Source organism: Balaenoptera physalus (assembly GCF_965194825.1).
Source record: "Balaenoptera physalus genome assembly, chromosome: 18".
In the NCBI taxonomy this organism is placed as follows: domain Eukaryota; kingdom Metazoa; phylum Chordata; class Mammalia; order Artiodactyla; family Balaenopteridae; genus Balaenoptera; species Balaenoptera physalus.
In genome coordinates, this window is record NC_138899.1 from 74237465 (window position 1) to 74260605 (window position 23141).

General features: G+C 48.0%; 1 protein-coding gene and 2 long non-coding RNA genes across 7 annotated transcripts in view; 1 reads left to right on the forward strand and 2 right to left on the reverse strand.

Moving 5' to 3' along the window:
* Window positions 1-2337, reverse strand: part of LOC309647891 — a 102776-nt gene extending 100439 nt beyond the window's left edge. For 2 of the 3 annotated variants that reach the window (XR_014256369.1, XR_014256370.1), the window contains exon 1: window positions 1847-1937. This is a non-coding gene — a long non-coding RNA (uncharacterized lncRNA). Of the gene's footprint in view, window positions 1-1846; window positions 1938-2275 lie in introns of those variants that run through there. The other variant, XR_014256368.1, reaches the window with a different exon arrangement.
* LOC309647887 overlaps window positions 1-17885 on the forward strand; it is a 38490-nt gene extending 20605 nt beyond the window's left edge. Inside the window, exons 2-6 of one of the 3 annotated variants that reach the window (XR_014256364.1) lie at window positions 5936-6126; window positions 6895-6973; window positions 11145-13570; window positions 14858-15006; window positions 16376-17885. This is a non-coding gene — a long non-coding RNA (uncharacterized lncRNA). Of the gene's footprint in view, window positions 1-1873; window positions 3245-5935; window positions 6127-6894; window positions 6974-11144; window positions 15007-16375 lie in introns of those variants that run through there. The other 2 variants (XR_014256365.1, XR_014256363.1) reach the window with 2 other exon arrangements.
* Window positions 17886-18452: 567 nt separating this feature from the next.
* The window catches only part of ALOX5AP (arachidonate 5-lipoxygenase activating protein), a 71764-nt gene continuing 67075 nt past the window's right edge, over window positions 18453-23141 (reverse strand). The window contains exon 7 of the mRNA XM_082435710.1: window positions 18453-18898. Within this exon, the coding sequence (XP_082291836.1) occupies window positions 18736-18898 (163 nt within the window). The 3' untranslated portion in view covers window positions 18453-18735. The remainder of the gene's footprint in view (window positions 18899-23141) is intronic.

The window sequence follows — 23141 nt, forward strand, 5'->3', positions numbered from 1 at the left end:
ATTAATATTCACAGTTAATATTCTTCTGACTTTCTGGGAAAGAAATCACAGTACAGTTTCGACCTGGCCAGTCTCTTGGAGGAAGTTTGCTTCACTGTCCAGAGTCTTGACCTCTCCAGAGCGGCAGCCGTCTCCAGATGCGGCCACCCGGCTGCTGTGGTCCTCCTGGAGACATCCTCAAGCAGATGAGTCAGCAGACTCAACTGCTTCCTCAAAAGCAGCAACTTCTCACAAACAGAGTGTGAATTTCTCCCTGCCCCCTGGCTTCGCCCACAGGGAGGGCATGCCAGAATATACTAGAATGTTCCAGAACTCCATGGGAATTCTGGAATGCCTATACCCTCCAGCTAGGCAACCCAGCTCTCTGCTCCAGGCACTTGCAGGCTTCAGAATCTCCCCCTGCATGTCCATCCCCGACATGAACGAAACTCAAGTTCAGAGACTGGATGTGTTTTGTGTGTGTTACTTTCTGTGCTCAAATTTTCTTGCTACTTGCTACATCCTCCCTGCACTGCACTTGCTTTTCCTCTAACTTCTTTTATTTATTTATTTATTTATTTATGGCTGTGTTGGGTCTTCGTTTCTGTGCGAGGGCTTTCTCTAGTTGCAGCGAGCGGGGGCCACTCTTCATCGCGGTGCATGGGCCTCTCACTATCGCGGCCTCTCTTGTTGCGGAGCACAGGCTCCAGACGCGCAGGCTCAGTAGTTGTGGCTCACGGGCCCAGTTGCTCCGCGGCATGTGGGATCTTCCCAGACCAGGGCTCGAACCCGTGTCCCCTGTATTGGCAGGCGGATTCTCAACCACTGCGCCACCAGAGAAGCCCTCCTCTAACTTCTAACCACTGTCCGCAGTGGCTGTGTGCAAGGCAGGAGATCCCCACCTGCGAGTCTGGTCAGCACCTGGGAGCAACTGCAAGTTATATGCATCTCCTCTACGTCCTCAACATTCTATAGAAAAGCTCAACACAGCTTGTACCACATGATATGGTGACTGTTGCTATGCCTTCGCCTAGAAAATATGAACTGTCATTTACTGAGCACATCCTACGTGTCAGTGTTTAACATACATTACTTCCAAACCCATAAGATAGGTATTCTTTTTTCCCTATAACAGATGAGAAAACAAAGGATCCAAAAGGTGAAGTAACTTCTCTAAGATCACTCAGCTAAGCAGAGAGATCAAGCATCAGCTGGGCAGGCCTGGCTTCGAAGCCAACCTTCTCTCTGTGACCCCGCCTGCCCGGCAGCGTCTTAGAAGCCCGAGGTCTGGGCTGAGTCTTTCCTTTCTGTCCTGGAGGTTTGCCCCGGGACTGAGGGGTTCCCTGGGATGAGGGACTCTGGGTGCTGAAACCGGGACAGTTGGTCACCCCACGTGGGAATGTGGATACGTGGACATTACTGTGGCCTCAAGTGTAGATGCCGGGCTGCGTGGAGCGAGGGGAAAGATCACGGCCCACAAGACACCCCATGCAGGGCAGGGACCACCGTGTAAAGTTCTCCAACTTTTCAGGAAAGTTCCGGCTGGTCTCCAGGCCAGAATATAATAATCATGATCATTTGGAGGGTGCACACGGGACTTGTCAGTGGGCAAGGTTTGCCAAACATCAGAGAAACATCCTTGGGTTTTTCATTTTTTTAACGAACCCAAGAAATCTAAATCTAGGTAAAATTTTTGAAAGTATTCATGTATCCATTGGACTCATCGTCCTCAAGTGCTCATCTCTGAGCAGGCTTCAGGGTCCACAACCACCCGGAGCTTGATCGAGAGTCCTTAGGAGCTCCTGCCAGAAGGCCACCAGCAGTCCCTGTGCCACCCCCCCCCCCCCACACACACACACACACTCACCCTGCACGTGACCTTGTCAAAGCCCCTGCAGCTTCTCTTTGAGCTTCTGCAGGTGCGGTTTAGACCAAACCTTCCCCCTTCCTCCTGAAACCCTACTCATCCTCCGGCCTCTCCTCCTCCCAGAGCCTTCCCGCCTCCTCCTTCCTGCCTGGGTCACACGGGCACAGGCCCTCTGTGTGGATGTTTGTTTCACTCCCCCTCCAGGCTGGGAGCCCTGCCAGGCAAGAGCCAGAGACCATCTTCTTCTGGGGTTCCCAGCATCCACTACAGTGTTTGGCATACAGATGCTCAGTAAATGTTTCTTCCAGTGAGATAGAAACAGAGCTTTTCGGGGTCTGCTGGTGATGGAAACAGCCCAGCTTGAAAGGCGGTCTGCTCCACGTTGCATCCACAGGTGGCTCCAGGCTTACTTACAAGCACAGAACTTACCGTCAGCTTCGAGCCAGGGCCACTGGTTCCTGGCTGTTGTGGAGGCCACCCCACGGTTGCCATGGGAACCAGCCACTCACAAAGCCTCCAGGGAGCCCTGAACTCCGCCCCCCACTCCCTGCTGCTGATCTTCCTCACATGCTGCCATGGGAACTTCCCAGGTACCAGCACCTCCCTCCAGCCCATGCCTTAGGCCAGAAGATGGGGGCTGGGCTTCGGTGGGGCTCGGACCACCCCACCTACAGCTGCTTTTATGGAAAAAGGCATTCAAGGTTCCAAAGAGACCAGCCAGTAAATGCACTGCCGGAGCACATCCTGTCAGATGAAGTGTCTTCACACTTGGCAGCGAGTTGAAAAGGGCGAGAACCAAGAAGCAGGCAGGATGGGGAAATCGAAGAGGGATCAGTTCTCCTTTACCCACAGGGTGGCTTTTGGGGTGTGTGGGGAGGTCTGATGCTGGGAAAGGGGCACCAGGGAATGTTGTCTGACCTGCCGATGGTGGATCCCAGCAGAGGTTTTACCAAGTGACTTGGAGAAGCATCTGTGGAGCATTTCACAGTTGAAGAAGCTGAGGCTCAGAGAAGTTAACCGAATCCATGTTCTTATCGTCTTGGGCCTCTTCCAGGCGTGGTCTTATAAGTCTCCCATGCGTGCCTCCATGCTCTCCTGGCCGGCTGGAATGACGATGACTGTGGGCAACCTTGGAAGTGACCAGTGACCTGGTGAAGAGGACAGAGCCTCTGCCAATCCAAGCCCCTGAATAACTGTGCTCAATCGGGCTGCCCACCAATTTCCGCCCCTGCGCAGGAGTATTGCCTGGACAAGAAATAAACTTCTCGTGTGACTACACACAGGGTCTGTTTGTTACAACAAGTAGCTTTCCCTAACTGAACAGTGGGACGGGAAGCTTTCGGCTTCCTTGTACTTCATTTCACAGGACTAGTTCCAGGACAACTGGTGGCATCTGAGGTATGTAGGCTCAGCTGGAAAGGTCCAGAGATGCTGGTATGTTCATCACGATAGCTTCTTCCTGTGCTCTGAAGGATTTCCAAGAAGTTGGCTCCAAGACAGAGCAATAATTGTTCACATACCGTGTTGCCAGAGAGATTATGGCTTTGCTGCATGGTATCTGGTACTTAAAAGGTGTTCTATAAATACTTATTGAATGGATGGATAGATGGATGGATGGATGGATGGATGGATGGATAATGGCTTCTACTGCAGGGCAGGGGAAGGAGGGACTCTCTTAAATATAGACATGGGAGTCTAACTGAGGCACGAGAAAGAAGGTAAAGAGAGAGAGCTGGTCACTCCAGTGACAGCATCCTCTTAGGGTATGTTGGCAAGTCCAGCTGGGTAAAGAAGAGCAGGTGACCAGAGATGGACAGGCCCAAGGAGGCAGCAGATGTGTGGCGTGAGCGAGCAGCTCCTGCTGCCGGAAATGCTTCCCACTCAGTCCCAGCCAGGGCTCGGGATGCCACTTAATCAAATAAAAACACAGACAGGGTGCCCACTTAAATGTGAATTTCAAATAAACAACTCTTATTTGTCCTTGTGATGCTTGGGACATACTTATACTAAAATACTATTCACTTTTTAAAATCTGAAATTCAAATTGAAATGTGTGTTCTGTACTTGATCTGGCAACCCTAATCCAGGCTGCCCAATAAGTGATCTTGTATGGACAAACGGGGGAAACATCTGACATAGGCCGATCAAAGACCACTGTTTCAGGGATCAGAAGTTGTTTGCTTCTTCTGAATAGCCAGGAGGTAGAAAACCTCTAACAACTTCACTGGGCCTCTTCTCTGCATTTTAGAAAGTATTCTAAGTACAGAAAATGGCAGGTTTGTAAATAGTGGTGTAAATTAGAAGAGAAAAAAAAAAACTCATAAAAACCAAAACCAAACCAAACCAAACCAAAAAACCCTTTGGCCTTCAGTCTACTAGATCCAGAGAAGAAATTCTTCCAACCCAGTGACAGTTTATTAAATGTGAAACATACGGCCTCATTCAGAACAGAATTTATAGAATGGGGAGAACAAGGGGCCTTTCTGCTTTGAACCTTTGGAAGAAGTCTCTCTGTGTGTTTTTTTCCAAATTCTTAAAACAAACATTTTCCACATGTAGTTATTGCGCCTGTTAAAAACTTGCTGTTTAATAAATAAATCCATTGTCAGCACAGAATTCTTGGTCAGCGTTTGCAAAGATGCTGTTTTTGTCCCTTTAGATTCATTATTTTAGTTTATTTTCTTAATATTCCTGGGAGCCATAGGAGAAAGTTCTAGAAGTAAAGGGAGTCTAGCCTCACCCTTTTCCCCCATACTGATCACATTACAATTTTACATGAAAATCTCCTTGGGGAGAAAAAAGGCAAGAGGCCTGAAGGGCTAAGCCAACCTCCTTCCGGGGTCGGGAGGATGGGTCGTGTACCTGGACCACATGCTCGCTGGGTGCTGGTGCCTCTCGTCAACAACAGGATGGACAGCTGCACCTGAGCATCACATCGTGACAGAACCTCCACCATCATCATCCCACTGGTCACGTGCTTTACTTGTCATTGTCTCCCGCGGGAGTCCCGATTTTCATGCGTGCCTCTCTGCAGTCTGTTCCCCACCCAGCAGCCATAGAGGGCTTTGGAAAACGCCATTCCCCTGCTTTAAACCTTCTGATGAGTCCCCAGCCTTGAACAAAATAGCCAAACCCTTTACTGTGGTCTCCAGTGCCCCATGACTCAATCCTCTGACCGCGTTCTCTCCCACCCTCCCCATCACACTCACTCCACCCCTCCACCCCTGCATCAGCCTTCTTTCTGCTCCTCAGGCACACCTAGTTCCACGCCCGCTTAGGGCTCCCTATGAGCTGGTAACCGTGCTTGAAAAATCCTTTCCCTGGGTGTTTGCCTGGCTGCTGCCTTGTTGTCACTCAGGTAACAGCCTAAAAGCTGCCTTTCCAGGCAAATTGTCCAGATCGTGAAAACTAAAGCCACCCCTTTCCCCCCATCTCATCACGCTGTTTGATTTTTATCATAGCACTTACTACCATCTGATCATTTTTTGTTTATTTGCTTATTGGTTGTATCCTCCAAGTAGAATGTAAACTCCAGAAAGACAGGGACCCTGTTTCTCCTCTTCAACCCGTATTCCCAGCCCCTAGAACAGCACAGCACAGAGTAGGCCATCAATACCTGTGGACCAACTGAATGAATGAATGACTTGCAGAAACTTTCAAAGGCTCATCTTTTCACCAGGCACCAAATCCTCATGAAGACAAAACACACACAGACTAATGACACTAGCAAATATTTATCCAGGGCTCGCTACCTGCCTAAGCACTTCACATGTATAATTAACTCTCTTAATCCTCACAACAGCCCTGGGAATTCCGTCATGTTATTATCCCATGTCACAGGTAAGGGCCTGGGGCACAGGTAGGAAACGTCCTTGCCTGGGACCACATGGGTCAGAGGATGCCTGGATGGACCCAGGCAATCGAACCCCAACTCCAAGCACAATCACTAAGCTGTGCTGCTAGCCCCAAATAAAGCCCAAATCCTGGGACATAAAGGGGCCGTGTTTCTGGAAGGTATTCCCTGTGAGGCTTTTGGTTGAATACGTTGGTTTCTTTTATACCGTTTGTTGAGTTCTGGTCATATTTCAGTGTTAGGAGGAAGCACAACCAACATGTGATTTGGCAAGACTTAGGAGGGAGCCAAAGACAGAGGGTGAAGGAGGACCCACAATAGAACCACTGTTGCCCGTGTCTACGCACCCATCCACTGGCCGTTCACCCAACGCCCAATCACCGCCAGGCGCCGTGCCACTCTGGGCACATCTGCCTATCAAGAGGTGGTAAGTACCGCAGAGGCACAGAGCAGGGTCGGGGGTGGGATGCTGAGATAGCAGAGGACGCCGCTTCATAGGTTCCACGTGAGAGACTGCGGAGCGGGATACTCCGGGCAGTGGGACAGCGAGCGGCGAGGACCGTGTCCAGAGGACCAGCAGGAGTGGGCCTGAGACGGGGGAGCAGTGGGCAGGGACGGGCTCAGCGAAGGGAGAGGACTTATGGGTGCTGTAAGGTATTAGGATTTTGCTCTGAGTCAACAGGAAGCCGTGGTTTGACTTACAGGTTTGGAGAGTCACTGTGGCTGCTCAGACACTGAGTGGCATGCGTGTGAAAGGGGAGGCCATGGCCGTGGTTCTGCCCCCTAGCGGACATCCGACAGTGCCTGGACACACGTTGGGCTGTCACAGCTTGGGGAGTCAGGGAGTATGCCACTGGCATCGGTGAGTATCAGCGGGTATGTTGCCAAGCACCTTGCACTGCACACAAATCCCCACGACGGACAATTATCCAGCCCCAGAGGTCAGTCGTGCCAGGGTCGAGAAATCCGGAGTTAGCGGATTACTGCCATCATCTAGGCAAGAGATATACTCATTAAATAGCAACTGAGCACCTACTGTGCGCCGGGCAATGTTCCAGGAGCTGGAGATACAGCGACGAACAACACAGACCAGGTCTGTGCCTTCATGAGTTTACAGTGCAATGACAGCGGAAGCTTAGAACAGGGTGGTGGTGGCAGAGGGGTGAAAATGGCCGGGTTTTTGTATCCTTTGAAGGTAAAACCAACAGGATTTTCTAAGGATTGGGTAGAATGAAAGAGGAGCCGAAGTTGACCCCAAGGCTTCGTCCTGAGCAGTGAGTACAGAGTTGCTGTTTACTGAGATGAGGACCACGGGGAAGGTGGGAGAAAGTGATTTGGGGGTTGGGCAAATCTGGGGTTTTGTTGTGGACATATTAAGTGGAGATGAGGGAAATTGGAGATTTAATCTGGAGGTTAAAAAAAAAAGAGGTCTAGGGGCTTCCCTGGTGGCGCAGTGGTTGGGAATCTGCCTGCTAATGCAGGGCACACGGGTTCGAGCCCTGGTCTGGGAGGATCCCACATGCCGCGGAGCAGCTGGGCCCGTGAGCCACAACTACTGAGCCTGCGCGTCTGGAGCCTGTGCTCCGCAACAAGAGAGGCCGCGATAGTGAGGCCCGCGCACCGTGATGAAGAGTGGCCCCCGCTTGCCACAACTAGAGAAAGCCCTTGCACAGTAACGAAGACCCAACACAGCCAAAAAAATAAATAAATAAATAAATTTTTAAAAAGAGGTCTTTTTTTGTAGGAAAAAAATTTTAGAAATTGGCAAATGTAGAGAAGAGCACTGAAGAATTCAGTGTAGGTGCAAGAGTACATCCAGGAGATCCTTTCCCACAAGCTGAGCTCTCCTCCCTTAGAGCTCTAACCTCTAACCCCGCAGAGGATGTGGAGAAGTAGGATGATGTGAGAAGAAAGCCAAATGAAGAAAGTGTTCCAAGAGATGAGAGCGACCAGCCATGCCAGGGAAGTGTTCCCATGCCAGGAAGAAAAACTAAATACCACCTCCTCCCCATTTTCCAGCGTTATAAATTGTTCCGGTGAAGCATCACAAAACCTGGTTTACTCATCGCTGCCTTATCTATTTCAGTCTCTCCATTTACTCTGATTAGTAATTAAACTGGATGTTGCACAAGATGCAAAAGTGTTTAATACATACTCCCTGTCCTCATGAAGCTTTCCATCTACTAAAGAAAATACAACATCAACAAAAGCTTCTGCCGCATCAAAGAAGGAATTAATCTAGCAGTATTCACCAGGTGTCTGCTATATTCACAGCCCTCTGCTTGTGGTTGAAAATACACAAGAGAAAGGCAAGACAAAGGTTTTCGTCTCATGGAATTTACAATCTAGTCGTGGAGATTTAGAGGAGACATAGAGTGGAGAGTGGAGATGCTCTAGGTGTTTGAAGAAGGAGGAAGCTACTCATTATTGAAAGGTCTTCTTACCGTCCTCCAGCCGGAAATGTCTCCCTTCTGCTGTGGTTCACATATGTATTGGGACTGGGAGTCCCAAGGAAGTTGGGGATCAGGTGACAGGATGTGAGTAAATCAGCATGACCATGACAACCTCTGAAAAATGACCCCAATGCCCACGGGCCATAGACTGACAGTAGGAGGAGACTTTTCCTAGGAGCTCAGGCTCAGAGCTAACATCCCCTAGGATTGGTGGTGGAAGGGGAATTAGGGCCAACATGAAGCTAAGATATCTTGGTGTCTCTTCCCATTCATTAGCTCCCAGCTGTGATTTCCCCAGAAGTAACCAGATAAAAGAGGTTTTGCATTTGAAATGTGGAGGCTTTGGAAAAATCAATTTCCACACCAATTTCTCTCTCAGGTCTGAAATACTAACTTGAAATAGGTTCTCAATTCTGCATACCCCAGCATTATAATGGGAAATTCATGAATTTCTGCATTAATATAACCAAATCCTCGTATTATAAGGAGCAAAGCTTCAGTGCTCACAGGAACTCTTTGTATAAGGGGCAGATGAGCCTCAAAGGACAATCAGGCATTTATTTGTTTTAGCCTCATTTCTAGAGTGTAAGAAAGGCAGTAAAGTGGTGGATTGCTGGGCATGTGTAAGTAGAACATGGTTCAAGTTTTTGCAAAATTTATACACCTCTTTCTATAAAAATCTCAGGCAATTCTTAAGATAAATGTGTATGGCTTGAGAAGGGATCAAAGAAACCATCTATTTTCTTTTTTGTACTAATTCCTGAAGTACTCTTCCATGAAGACTCAAGATACCTCAGAAGGAAGATGGAAGGACAAAGTATTTCCAAAAAAATGTCTACTTCCTCAATCTCTCCTCATCTTCTTTTTCAAGTCAGTTTGCTTTACCGACAGTAAGATATTTCAATTATCCGTTCTGTCAACACCTCACCAAAGCCAAGGTAAACATGATCATTTTGTTTTGGTATAAATAAATATGCGAGTAGATTATTTTTTCAAACAGCCAAGGACCATAGAGTTAGAAATCACCTGTAAAGTCTGGAAGGCTTGCAAGGCCATTATCAGGAAAATTCCCTCAAGTCACATTTCTTTAACAAACAGTAAGCAAAAGACCTGGATTTTTCTTTTTCACCGGTATGGAGACATCTTGTTCTTTGAGCCCGGTCCTAAATTGGGAAATACAAAGGGTCAGTTGATTGCTTATGAATGTGATTTTTCTTACCTGACATATTTTCCATAAATTAGGACAATGATGCTAGGTTTTTAGATTAAAAGACCCAGTTCAATATGCCTGTCCGCGGAAGAGTACATGAAGCATTTGCTTTGTGCCTCCATTAAGAAGATGACTTACAATGGGCTGCTGTCAGATGAGGCGTCTAGATTCTGGCTGAGCTGATTTAGACCCCCAGGCTGAAAGCCTTCAAGGACCCTTAGCAAGTCCCTTCCCACCCCCCATCCTCAGAAACAACATGAACAACATGGAGACCCACACATGTACGTTTTGAGGGTAATTTCAGGGTTTTCAAGCATCGCCACCCCAGAGGTCCAGACCCCAAAACCACATCTGAGCTCTGTGATCCAGGTTACTTACTTGCTCCCTCTAAGGCTCACTCTCCTCCTTCATAAGTGGGCATGTGATAACAATACCTTGATCATCAGTCGACTTTAAAGATTAAATGAGCAGATGTATCTGAAGCTCTCAGCACAATGCCTTGCCCATAATGAAAGCTGGTCATCGTTAGCTGTTATTTTCATGCCTGGGCCATGAGTTTAAGATTCCCTGGTCAAAAAGAATAATATAGGTACTTTATAGTTTATCTGTATCAATTATTTATTTATTTATTTATTTATTATTTATTTATTTATTTTTGGCTGCGTTGGGTCTTCGTTGCTGCGCGCGGGCTTTCTCTAGTTGCGGCGAGCGGGGGCTACTTTTCGTTGCAGTGCGTGGGCTTCTCATTGCGGTGGCTTCTCTTGTTCCGAGGCACCAGCTCTAGGCACACGTGGGCTTCAGTAGTTGTGGCTCATGGGCTTTGTTGTTCCACGGCATGTGGGATCTTCCCGGACCAGAGATCAAACCCGTGTCCCCTACATTGGCAGATGGATTCTTAACCACTGGGCCACCAGGGAAGTCCCTGTATCAATTTTTAAAAATCTATATGGCAGGTTTTATGGAGTAACAGTTAAGAGCATTAGTTTACTTTAATGTCCATAGTTTACTTGAAAATAGCTTGACATCGAGAATGGAAACATGAGTTTGTATTATTTGAAGCCTTAACTCTTGGGGCATTGAGTTGCTGTAATAGAAAATTCAGCCTCCGAGAGTGGTCAGCTGGCAATATATCAGAAAGATGTCGGCTCTTCAAATTTCAAGCACCACCTGAGGCTTTGCATATTAAGATAATGCATGTCAGAAATGAGTTTTTATTGGCAAAATGAGAGACTTGTTAGTCTACATGATGACTATCAGAAATAGACTCTCAATGGTAGAATTAAAGGTATTCAAGTTTGGAAGACTGGGTAAAATACTGTAAAAATGCTCCCCAATGCGTGCTGTAGGACCCAGTGCAGCTGGGGTCGCACTGAGGCCAAAGACAGTCCTGTGAGCTGCCATTCGTTAAAATTTCTGGTTGCCTAATGCCAGTTCTAGGGCCCTACCTCTGGAATATTGTTGCTTGTGCCTCAGGGGAAATTTTTAGTCAAGAGATAGAATCCATCAAGCTCACAGTTGTACGAATTGTCCCGGGCCTGCTTTCTAAAGGAATCCTTGTTTAATAAAAGTTCTGTATTTGTGTCCAAATTTGGTCTGAGAATTGCTTTCCTAATAACATGATAATGAGGTCTGAGGGCACAGCTAACTCTCACCCACCTTCAATGTCTCAGTGACGTCATAAACCCAAATTACCCAAGAGTGGTGCTCAGCCCTATTGGATTAAGTCAGTTCACAGTAGCTTTTTTTTTTTTTTTTTTTTTTCCCTGTGACCCCACCGCACAGCCTGCAGGATCTTAGTTCCCTGACCAGGGATGGAACCTGGGCCCCCAGCAGTGAAAGCACGGAGTCCTAACCACTGGATCATCAGAGAAGTCCCCACAATAGCTTTAAGATAAGATAGACCTGAATTTGACTCCCAGATGTGCTACTTCCTAGCCCTTTGACCCAGATGTCCTTACCTGTGGGTCATTAAAGGATTAAATAAGATAAGGCATACAGAGCACGTGCACAGTACCTGGCACACAGCGAGAGAGTAATAAAGGCATCATCGCGGTTATGATCAAGTGTTTAGGGATTCTCATTTCTCCTAATTCTAAGTGGCTTTCCAACGTCTTTAGATGTTTCTTTTTCACGACAATTTTACGCAGAGCTGTAAGTCGAAAGTGCCCAGTCTTGGGCTCTTGTGACCGACTTTGCTCAGGTGCTTCTTTTACCTCTTGGAGTCTTTAAGGTCCCCATTGGGATGAACATTCCTTGTGGGCAGCGATCTTGTCTCTTAGTCTCTGTTGATGCCCGGCACCTGGACCCAGGCCTGGAATGTGGCAGGGGAATGATAGGGACCTAACTGAACTGTGCATCTTCTCTTATCCCAGCTCAAAACCAGGAGTTCTTTATTCTCCCTCTCCTTTCCCTGCTCTCATTCCACCAACCACGCTTCCCGTTTGTTGCTTATTCATAATGTTACACCTTCCAGCCTCTCAGCCGCCATCGTAGTCCAGGCACCATCTTGCATTTAGACCATTGACATCTTCACCTACTGATTATATCCAGCTTGTTTCCCCTCCCGTGTCTGGCTAGTTCTTTCTTCAAACTGTCTTCTACAAAGCAGCCAGATTATTCCATTAGAACTCTGCACAAATCATCATTCTCTCAAAAAACAAAAAAAATAAAAACAAAAAAAACCCACTTTCAACAACTCTCTACTGAGAGCATCCAAATCCCACAGGCTGGCTGGCTGGCAACTGGAGTCTCCACGACCTAACCCATGGACCTTCCTTTCAGGAAATCCTTCACTCCAGTCACAGCGGTTTACTCATTATCTCTGCTGACCCCTGTGTTCACAGACCAGTGTCTCTCAAACATCTCCACCAAAGTCTCCCTAAACTACAGAGGAGGGTGGCTCAAGTACATAGAGGGAGATGTTGCTTTCAAGTCCCGTGTTTTATATAAAAAACTCATATGAATTTTGCATTCCTAGCACATAATATATCCATCCGTGTTTGTATTAATACATAAACATCTTAGATTATAACCACTCTGTAAGATTGGATGAGTCCGATCTCCAGGGTCCAAGAAGATGTGTCCAGGTAAGCCAATGGTTTGTGAATCCTCTAGCTTACCACAAAACACCATTTTCCCCACCATCACAAGCCCACAGTCTGTTCTCCTGGCTTCCCTCCTCCCTACCCTGACTATTTCGGGCAGCAGTCCCCGCCTCCTCTGAGATCCTACTCACTGTAGCTTGAACTGTGGACCATCTTTTCATAAAGAATTCTGTTCCCCCAGATAAAAGGTAGGCTCTCGGAGACAAAGACCCTCTGTTACACCAGTGTTTTTCCCCTGGGTGTGGCACGGAGCTCTGAGCAAAAACAGCCCTCAGCAACATCTTCTGTATTCCTCAAATGCTTTAAAGTGTCTCTTTAACGTTTCAATTTTACATTGATTTCTTTCTTTCTTGTCTTTTCTCCTCTTTCTTTCCCATCCCTTCAATGGCATTTCTTTCTCCTTCTCTCCTATTTCGGGTCTGAGTGAACCAAACACTGAGTTATCCCTCAATGGTAGGAGTTTTTCTGATGCTATGCTTTAAAATGCTTACAACAGAACAATATAAAGAGTGATAAGAGTAACAAAGAATGGCTTATTTATTTGTTTGTTTTTGGAATTTTATCAAAGACAGACCCTGTGCTCAGAGATTTATTTGACTTGTTTCATGATAACACACCAGTTGAGAATCCCTCACTGAAGTAAAGTGGAACATTTCAGAAAAGTACACAAGCAACTCTCAGCTTCCTGGAGACCCACTTCCTTTCTCTGCCCGGCCTCTCCCATTTCATGTCTCAATAACAGCCCCACCGAACGGAAGAATGAAGGCAGGGAACTCATGGAAGGAAAGGCTTTGAAACAGAAGGTTAAATTGAAATGAGGTTCAGTCATTAGCTCTGCTTTCTGTGGTCCCCATTAACCCAGGTGATTGAAAGGGCAATGGAAGGATGTGTCAGCTGAATCACAGAATGCTATTGAGGTTTTCTTCCACTCAGTGGGCACGAACTATACACACACACACACACACACACACACACCCCTTTCCCTCCGGCCCCTCCCCCAGCCTTTTTCAGAGGCTGGAAATAACAAGCCCCATCCAGCCGCATGGCGTCAGTCACGCCAGCCAGCACTCTTTTCATCTGTCACTGGCCGGCGCATCCATAAGTGTAAGTATAATTGGGGTGAGGGAGGGAGGCAGTGTGCCCAGTGGGCGTGGCCTCCTGGCTCCAGGTGAGAATCGACCTTTCCAGACAATGCTGTGGCCACGGTCAGGTTGCCATAGCACTGACGATGAGAACCGAACACATACGCACAGAAGCAAGTAATCACGCACCAAATGTTCATTCTTTTGCTCTCTTGTTGACTGGCTGAGCAGATATTTATTCGTTGGAATTCTGAGAAGGCTTATGTTTCATTATGTTTATGCAGTGGTTTCCAGTCTATTAATAGCATGTCCATTTTTGCAGCAAACTTCCTCAACCATTAAGGCCAATTTCCATTAAAAATTGTTTTCAAAAATTATCCAAAGAGAGACAGAGTTGTTGCTTTTCTATAGATAGACTTTCTGATTTCCTTGAAGCCTATGCTGACATCTTTTAGGCAAGCAGGAGTGTGCCAGTTTGCGGAGCTGTAGGAAATTTTAATACATCTGCTGGTTACAATCTGTACTACCTATCAGCACAGCATCTAAGTGCATAGGCCAGGGTAACAAGAAGAAAGGAGGATAAACTTCTCCTGGGACTCTGGTCTATTTGTGTGCCAAGCCGAATTTTTAATTTGGAGAGCAATTCTGCAGAAATGAACAGAAACTGCTATCTCAACATTTTAATAAGAATAAGCCCCTGAGCCAATGTGCAATCGAGTGCAGTGCTTTCTAGTAATTTCATTTATACAACAGCTCCACAAGCTGTTTCTCTCTCCACATTCAGATAACCCTCGCCTCTAGGGTGACCAGAAAAATGATATTTTAATAATGTGCCACATCTGTGATCAGAAATACTTAATGAAACACTCTCATGATCATATGGGTAACAAGCTTCAAAGAACTCTTTTCCAGATTTAGACAGGACCTCTTTGCTTCTTGTGGTAATTTTTCAATATCGTCTGCAAGGAATCATTACCCAAAGACACGTGTTTGGCCTGGTCCAGCATTTTTTTCAGCTAGGAGACCTTGCTGGCTCCCACAGAACTTCTGGACCAGTGCTGTCCAATAGAAATATCGATACAACGCAAGCTGCATATGGAATTTAAAATTTTCTAGTCATCACATTAAGGAAAGTAGAAAGAAACAGGCGCAATTAATTCTAATTAATTAATGAATGCATTTTGTTTAACACAACATAGCCACAAGATTATCATTTGGATGTGTAATCAATATAAAAACATTCTTAATGGGATATTTTACATTTTTTATATTACGTCTTCAAAATCTGGTGTGCGTTTTCCATTTACAGCCCATCTCCATTCCGACAAGCCAAGTTCAAGGGCTCCATAGCCACGTGTGGCTATCGTATTGGGTGGTGCAGCTCTAGAGCAAAGAGCTCCTGAAAAGGTAGTCTGCAACCACTCACATCAGGAACAACCTGAGAATCTTAATAAGAAGGTGAATTCCTGGGCCCTGTTCATGACCTACCAAATCATATCTCTGGGGGTGGCACTGAGGGATTTGCATCTTTTAACAGCTCCGTAGCTGGAGCTTTGCTTACTAAAACTCGAGAACGTCCATTAGGCTTCCTGTCCCAAATTGGCTCATAGTTCTTCAGATATCACCACCACAACCCTCACTGTTACCGACCAGGGTTCCTGGCCTTCCCCAGTCAATAGAAATTGACTAGAGGCCAGGCAAGAAATTCAGGCAAGGCTTTACCGGGGCCCCTGCTGCAGCAGCGGGGAGCGGGAACAAACAACAGGTTCCCTTGCTTGTTCTTTCCCGAGGCGGGGCAGGCTTGTTTCTTACACGGGGTGAGAGTGAGGTGTGTCCAGGGGTCGGGCCGGAGGGGTGGCTTAGGGGGTTTGCCCACCCCTCAGGTGGTGTTGTGTGCAGGGGGCAGGCTCAATACCCTGCTTTTGCTCCAGGCTCTTCAAAAGTGGCAGTTGAGGTTTTTTTTGGTCTCTGTATCTTTTGGGTCCAGAATTTGCCCCAACTGCGCATGCGCACAGTTATTTTTAGTCCCGTACAGTTTCCTTCTATTTTGCAGCTCGAGGAGAGGTGTGTCCAGGTGCAAGCACTGCAGCACTGCAGCAAAGGGTCCAGGTCCCAGGCCTGTCTCACCACCACACATCATATAAACCAGGAGATGCAACCTCACCACCCAGTCTATTCTGCTATTGGCTCACAAGTGTCTCTTGAGCACTGACCATGCTCCAGCACTGTTCTCGGCAACAAACAATAGGGGTATTGCTCTGGGGTATTTATTGCTCTGGGGTATTTATTGCTCTGGGGGTATTTATTGCTCTGGGGTATTTATTGCTCTGGGGTAGAGCAATAAACAATAGAGGCAGTGTGCCTGCCCTTTGGAAGCTTACATTCCAGTGGAGGAGACAAACAATAGACCAGGGAAGGGGTAAATAAGTGGTCTGATTTCTGGTGGTGATGAGTGCGGACAAGAAAAGCAGGAGGACAGGGGGTGGGGCGGAGGAAGGATGGGCTTCTATGCAGGCGCAGTGCGGTGGTCTTGGGGGCTCTGGGAAGAGATGACCACAGACACTGAATGAAAGGATGGAGGGAGACCCGGGGCAGTCTGGGAGGAGAGCACTGCGTTAGAGCCGGCAGCGCGAGGCCTGTGATAGTCAGTGCACTTGACTTTAAACAACGAAGTGTGTGGGATTTCGTTCTGCAGCAACAGAAAACGAATGCAGTAAGATAACAATAATGAATATAATAAATATAGCAATAATAATCTTCAGCACTTATTATATGCTAAACATATTCAATTGCTTTATCTCATTATTCCTCACAACACCCCGTAAAGCTGGCACTGTTATTAGCCCATTTTAGCACGTGCAAAAGCTGAGGCTTAGGAAGACGGCACAGAACTGAGGACGTGACAGAGCAGGGGTCCAGCTGAGGCCGGAACCCTGCAGAGATTTTGGTCACTGCGCAACGCTGCCTCCTATCAGGGGCGGGGTCCCTCATGCAGGAGCTCTGTGCCTGAGAGCCCCTTCTTCACAATGTGGAGGAGGGCTGCTCTACCCGCGTCTTATCCCCCTGGTGCCTCAGCCCTGCCCAGCCTGCCCAGGTCATGGCCTGAAGAGCCTCCTCTGATGGGCCACCACCTTGCTTCCTCTCCTGCCCTCTGGAGGCCCCATGGCCAGTTTGGCCTCTGGGAGCTAAGGTGTCCCCAGGCTCCACTGGGCATATTCTGGCCTAGCCCACCCTTAGGGTGACCGACTCTTCTTGGTTTCCCAGGACTGTCCCAGTTTTAAAAACAAAAGCCCCACCTTTTCCAGGAAAGCCCTTGGTCCCAGGCAAACTGGGATGATTTCTCACCCTACCATCCTCTGAACCAACCCAGGCTGAGCTAGGCCCAGGGGCCACTTGCATCCTGCAGCTTGCCGTGACCTTTCCTGTCACCAAGAAGAAAAGAAAGGCCCGGCTAGGATGCTGAGTCCTGCGCCCGCCCCGAGAGCTGAGAGCAGAAGCAACTCCACTGGGGCAATTGGCTCCTGCTGGATGGGGTCTTCAGCCTGGACCCTCAGACAGGCCTAGGCAACCATGACCCCGTGAGGACCGTTCCCGTGAATTGAGAGACCTGCTTGCCTTGAACCTCACACATGCAACACATTGATGCAGACATCACTGAGGCCAGACTCCACGTCTCCATCCGCTCTGCTCCCAACAGGAGAAAGCCGGGGGGGAGAGTTGGCCCCCGTCCAGCCTCGTCCTTCCTGTGATGGTGACCGTGATGCAACTCGGCTGGCGGTAAAGGGAACTCATCTACTGCTGGTCACCTCAACTGGGAGCTCAGTCCCACTGAGCTGGCTTCTCTCCGATGGGTGTCCTAGACTCTTGGGCACACCCTGCTGTCTTCCAAATTGTGCTCTTTTTGTCAAGGGACAGCAGGTGTGACAGCGGTTGGACCACCACGAATCTGTACCTGATACGGGAAATGGCTCAACACACGTACTTTATTAAGTATTACCAGCCAGTGACTCATGAACTCATGCACTTACTTATTCATTTGTCCTACTAATATCTGGGGACCCCTACGATGGGTCCGGCATCATCTTAGGCTCTGACACTGAGTTACAGCACATTTTAAACTGAATGATACCAAGAGTGCTGGGCACGATGCTGGCACATAAAGATACCAACCTAGTTCTCATGGGGTGTGGGTAGGGGGCGCACATTCAACAAAAGATTCTTAAGGAAACAAAAGATTCTCAAGGAAGTCTGTTTGTCCATAGGAAGGATTGTTTGTTTGTTTTTGCATTTATCCCCAATTTATTTATCTCATTAAAACTGTTAGAAAAAAATCTTAATCTCATACGACTCACGCCTACTGTCCCCTACAATATTTCACTGTACAGGACGTTTTTTTGAGTTCCCAAATAGTCTGAGCCATTGGGTGCCTCCTATGTGCCAGCCTCTAAGCTTGGCACAGGAAAAGCAAAATAAATAGGGACATTCAAGAGCTGATGATTTAGTGGGGATGGGTGGCACATACTAATAAACACCTTGACATTGTGATATGGATTTGCCGCAGTTGAGACGTGCATAGGGTGCTATGCTGGGGGTCAGGGGCAACACGAGACCAACCTGGAAAAAGGAATCTTCAGTTGTGTCCTGTCTCTTTCTTTGTTTAGTGGTATTTTTTTGCCACTTAAAAATTTTCAAATAATACATGAAAATATAAATAAGAGATTAACGCTTACTCCAAATCTCTTTACCCAGAGATAATCACACTTGACCATTGGTGACCTTCCAGGTGTGTGTGTGTGTGTGTGAAGACAGCGTATTTTTTATTATCATCATCAAGGTCAAGGAAAACAAAGCAGTTATTCAACTGTAGCAATTTACCCACGTAAAACTCAACCACCAGCCTCACATATGTGTCTGCATTTTATTTTAGGAAAACATAAATCGGGTCACAAAACACCTTCGGAAAGCAGGATAAGTAAGAAACACACAGACGGGATCTGAAGAGCAAATCTGGTGCCACCATCATGTTCGGGGGGCGGAGCTGACATGAAGATATTCTCTTCCAGGAAAAGTGAGGTTCACTCAAGCTGCAAAGCCCAGAGGGTCATCAGATTTACAGCATCGTTTAAAGGGTTGAGTTATGATGGCTTCTAGGTATTGATTAGCTGAGCACACCCACCCGGAATTCAGTTAGGGGATGAGAAGGAGGGGGGAGATGGTGGTGGTCACTGTCTTGATGTAGTTTTCAAAGTCACTTCCGAAAAGGAGGATGAGGAAATGGTTGACTATCCCAGCCAGGGACATGAGGAACAGGAACAAGATGATGCGTTTCCCAAATATGTAGCCAGGTGTGCTGGAAAAAAAGGAAAGAGAAAACTGTAGGAGCAGCACAAATGATACCAATTTAACAAAAAATGTTATCACTTTGAGATACACGGGGTTTAAATTACAGCTCCTTTTACTCAGGAATGCTCCGTTTATTTCATATGAAGGATGGAAGTGTCTTAGCTACTATTAGTCATTGAATCTATTTCAAAACCAAGCTAAAAGAGCCTCAAACCCATCACCATTAGGGCTCTGCTCTCCGGCTTCTCTGTGCCATCGGAACTCCAGCTCCTGGATGGCATGAAGGTGGGGGCTTCCGCTGGTCATCGGGGTTCTGACCGGGCACTAGGAACCCATGCACTGACTAAGACCCTCTCCTGTAGGAGCTGTGCTGGCCAATGTGTAGAATGCAGGACTTTCAGTGCCTCTATGTGAGAAGGATGGTTTAAATGAGCCAAGAAGCCTGGTGGAATCTAAGAGGTGCTTTGGCATCTGAGGGCTCGATCTAGTCTCCTGAGGTTGCCTGGGAGTAACTCATGTTCGCACTAATGAGAGCCGAGCCCCAGCGCTGGAAGGCAGGCCCTTACAATTTAAGTGAATCAGGGGAGGGAGACTTTTCCTCGCCTTCTCCCAGAGGCTCGAAATCCTAAGCCGCTTAGAGCATCAGCTGGGGTCAGGAGGCACCTCCCCAGTGACCTGTGACCACCGAGCTGTGCACAGGGGCTGCCCCGGCTTCCTCTCTCCCCTGCGGCATCCTCCTGTGACGGCTGTGGCTGGTCCATCTGTGCAGCACCGGCGTGTTTGGAAAGTCCAGCCAAGTGAGTCTCCAAGGCTGTTAGTAAAGACCCCGGCGAGGGGCCCCTCTGGCAATCAGGAATGCTCCCCGAGATCAGCTAGCTCAGCTAAACGGATGCCTTAATGCTGCTTGGCCCTTGTTTGCTACAATCAGAGACCAGAATGTGGCATCCATGGGTTCGACGTTAGAAATTTTATCTTTTTGAAAGGGACCCCAAAGGTGCATAAGGCAACTCCTAATATTCCTGTGTCGAGAATTTGAAAATCATTCCACAGTTGAGTATGAATGTCCTCGTTCCTCACGGTGTCCCGGGGACCAGCAGCACAGAAACTTGTTGGAAATGCAGAATCCCAGGTCCCTCCCCAGATCCACTGGGTCAGAATCTGTGCCCCTGACGAGCCCCCTCCGTGACCCCCGGGCCCAGTAAAGTGTGAGAGGCGCTGCCAGCTGCCGGCACCCGGCTCCTTAGCCGGCTGTGTTCCTCTCTCCTTGGTTTCCTGTTCACGGTCCTGCTATGAAGTGACACATTCTAGCTCTTTGTTGGGGAAAAAAAAGTTTGGTCCCAAAGGAGAGCGTCGTGAGCTGAACTGTATCCCCCGCATTCACGTGTTGAAGCTCCTACACCCCAGTACCGCAGAATGACTATTTAGAAAGAGGGTCTTTAAAGAGGTAATTAAGGTCAAATGAGGTCACTGGGGTGGGCCCTAACTCACCATAACTGGTGTTCTTCTTATAGAAAGAGGTGAGGACGCAGACATGCACAGAGGGAAGACCACTGAGGACAAAGGGGGAAGCCCAGGAGAGAGGCCTCAGAGGAAACCTACGCTCCTGACATCTTCGTCTTGGACTTCCAGCCTCCAGAACTGTGAGAAAATGCATTTCTGTTGTTTAAGCCCCCGGGTCTGCGGCACTTCGTCGTGGCGGTCCTCAAAGACAGGTACAGAGAATTACCTGCTAACGCTGACAAGGAATGGAAAAGAAAGAAAAGGAGTCTATTTTTCAGCCAGAGAATAGAGGCTTCAGAGAAATTAAACTGTTAAAAGTCAAATATTGTAGTGACTCAGATTTATCACATGAATGAGGCCACCATATGCTCATTACAGAAACAAGGAAAAGTGATTTGTGAAGCTATTTCAGAACCTGCTCAAGATAAATCTGTGGTGAAGGATGAAACGGGAGTACCTCCTGATGAAACAGCGGTGTTCTTGATTTGGGTAGGATGTTGCTAAGGATTCGAGGCATATCTCCCCTAAGGGGATGGGTCTGTGGTGCTTTAACTCTTCCCAGACAAGAACTCAGCACGCTGTCATGTGCAGGGCTAAGTGTGAACGGGGGGGGTCCCCAGCTCCGGCCCTTCATTCACTGCCTTTTTAAGTCTCAAGCTTAGAGATGGGCTTTTGAAAACTGTGTCCATTATCATTTCTGTAAGCTCAATATTTGGGGTCTTGCACGGTGCCCCTGACTCTGGGAGATTCCCAGGTCTCTGCCATGCTTACTGTTATCACCTCACAACTGACACAGCACCTGCTCAGGGCAGGTGGTCAGTAAAGGTCCTGAACGATGCTGAGTGAACGAGGAGGGCGTGGGCAATGAGGAGAAGGTGGGCTTGGGTAACCCGAATTCACAGGCCTCGACTCGCAGCCAATCTTTGCTCATCCAGCTCTGAGCTGAGAACTTCAAATTGCAAAGAGGAATTTAGTGGGAGCTCCAACAGGGAACAGGGCTCTGAGGGACAAGCAGACAGGGCAGCCTAGATGCAAGGCAGGTGATAAAAGGCAGATAGTCTTGTAACATCATGCCAACTGCCATTGAGTTTGGGCCCAGATAGTAGCTCAGAATGAAAGGGGAAGAAACTCAAATTCATCCTACACTGCAGTGTCGTTAAGGATGCTGCTGATGACCTCATCAGGACAGGGAGAAAGGGGTCACCGTGTAAGGAGAAGGACTGAGAATGAGAGCCATAACTTCCAGGAGGAATAAAGGAGGGAGATGTAAAATCCTTGCAGGGCAGCTTGAAGCCGGAAGGCGAAGCTTCGGCGAGGGAGATACCTCAAGGAGTGACTTACCTACCCACTGGACCAAAAATGACGCTAGAACTTCTGCAGGGAACAGAGCCAAAAGATGATCTAGAGCCCAAGGGAGAAAGTTCTGGGGAAGGATCTCACTGAGCAGTAACCTCCATCTGTTGGTGAGGCCAAGAACTAAAGCAGGTCCAGAGGGCATTAAGGCGTCTGCAGAGTCCAAGGGTGACACAGCCCAGGGACAGAAGGGGGACGGGGGAAGGAGAGGAGTCTACAACAGAAGAGGGGTTAGCAAGTCGTTTCTAGAAGGCAGAACTAAAAATCCCCTTGACCTGGGGACTTCCCTGGCGGCCCAGTGGTTAAGACTCTGCGCTCCCAATGCAGGGGGCATGGGTTCGATCGCTGGTCAGGAAACTAAGATCCCGCATGCCCCACGGCACAGCAAAAAAAAAAAAAAATCCCCTTGACATGACCCCAGAGGCCCTCAGGCTCGCAGCTACCTCAGGCTATATTTTGGTCCAAATTAGGATCAGACACTTCATCTAGTGTATATCATTTCCGCTGATGACAACTGCCCAGAACACTGTGTTGAGAAAGTACTGTGAGGCCACGCTTGGTCTCGGCAGGAAGGAGCACCACGGTGATTAGTAATGCACGCAGGAGTGGTGAGTGAGAAGGGCCCAGACCGGGCACAGACAGTGGGCTAAGGGGCGATGGGCTCTTCTTCCTGCCACCTAATGGGGGAGACCAGGGAGGGATTTAAGGGCATAGGCCTCATTGCAACGAGGTCCAGAGATGTGTCCATTTTTGAGTCCATATTCTGTTGTTTATTCTTGTTCATTCCCTGGTAGTGATGGACATGTTTTGTCATGTCCCACAGAGTGTCCTGGAATTAAAGCAACTTTAAGGGAATTCCCTGGTGGTCCAGTGGTTAGGGCTCCGTGCTTTCACTGCCGTGGCCCCGGGTTCAATCCCTGGTCGGGGAACTACGATCCCGCAAGCCGCGCGGCGTGGCCAAAAAAATGTAAAACATAAAGCAACTTTAAGATCTCAGGCAAGTGGTGAAGGATAAAGAGGAGACCAGTGACTGGTCTGAATTCCTGGGACTTCGCGGGAGGAAGACGGGGCTTCGGGGGAGCCAGCCGGGAGAGCAGAGCCCCTCATTTCATTGGTAGTTACTCTGCCCCCTTCGAGTCTGGACAACAGGTAATCCTCTGGGGAAAGGCAGAATAGAGGTTTTCCAGGGTAAAGGAGAATAAAGACTATCACTGAGGACAGCGCTGATACGGATGAGAGAGGTAATGGAGTTGCGGTTTTAGAGGATAAATAAAAACGCCGCTAGAGAGGAACGAGGGGGAGGTGAGCCTGGAGGAGACTTGCTGGGGGCACCACCATTCCTCTCCAGCTGCAGCTCACCATCCAACCACCCGAAATCACTCAGCTTCGCAGGCCCC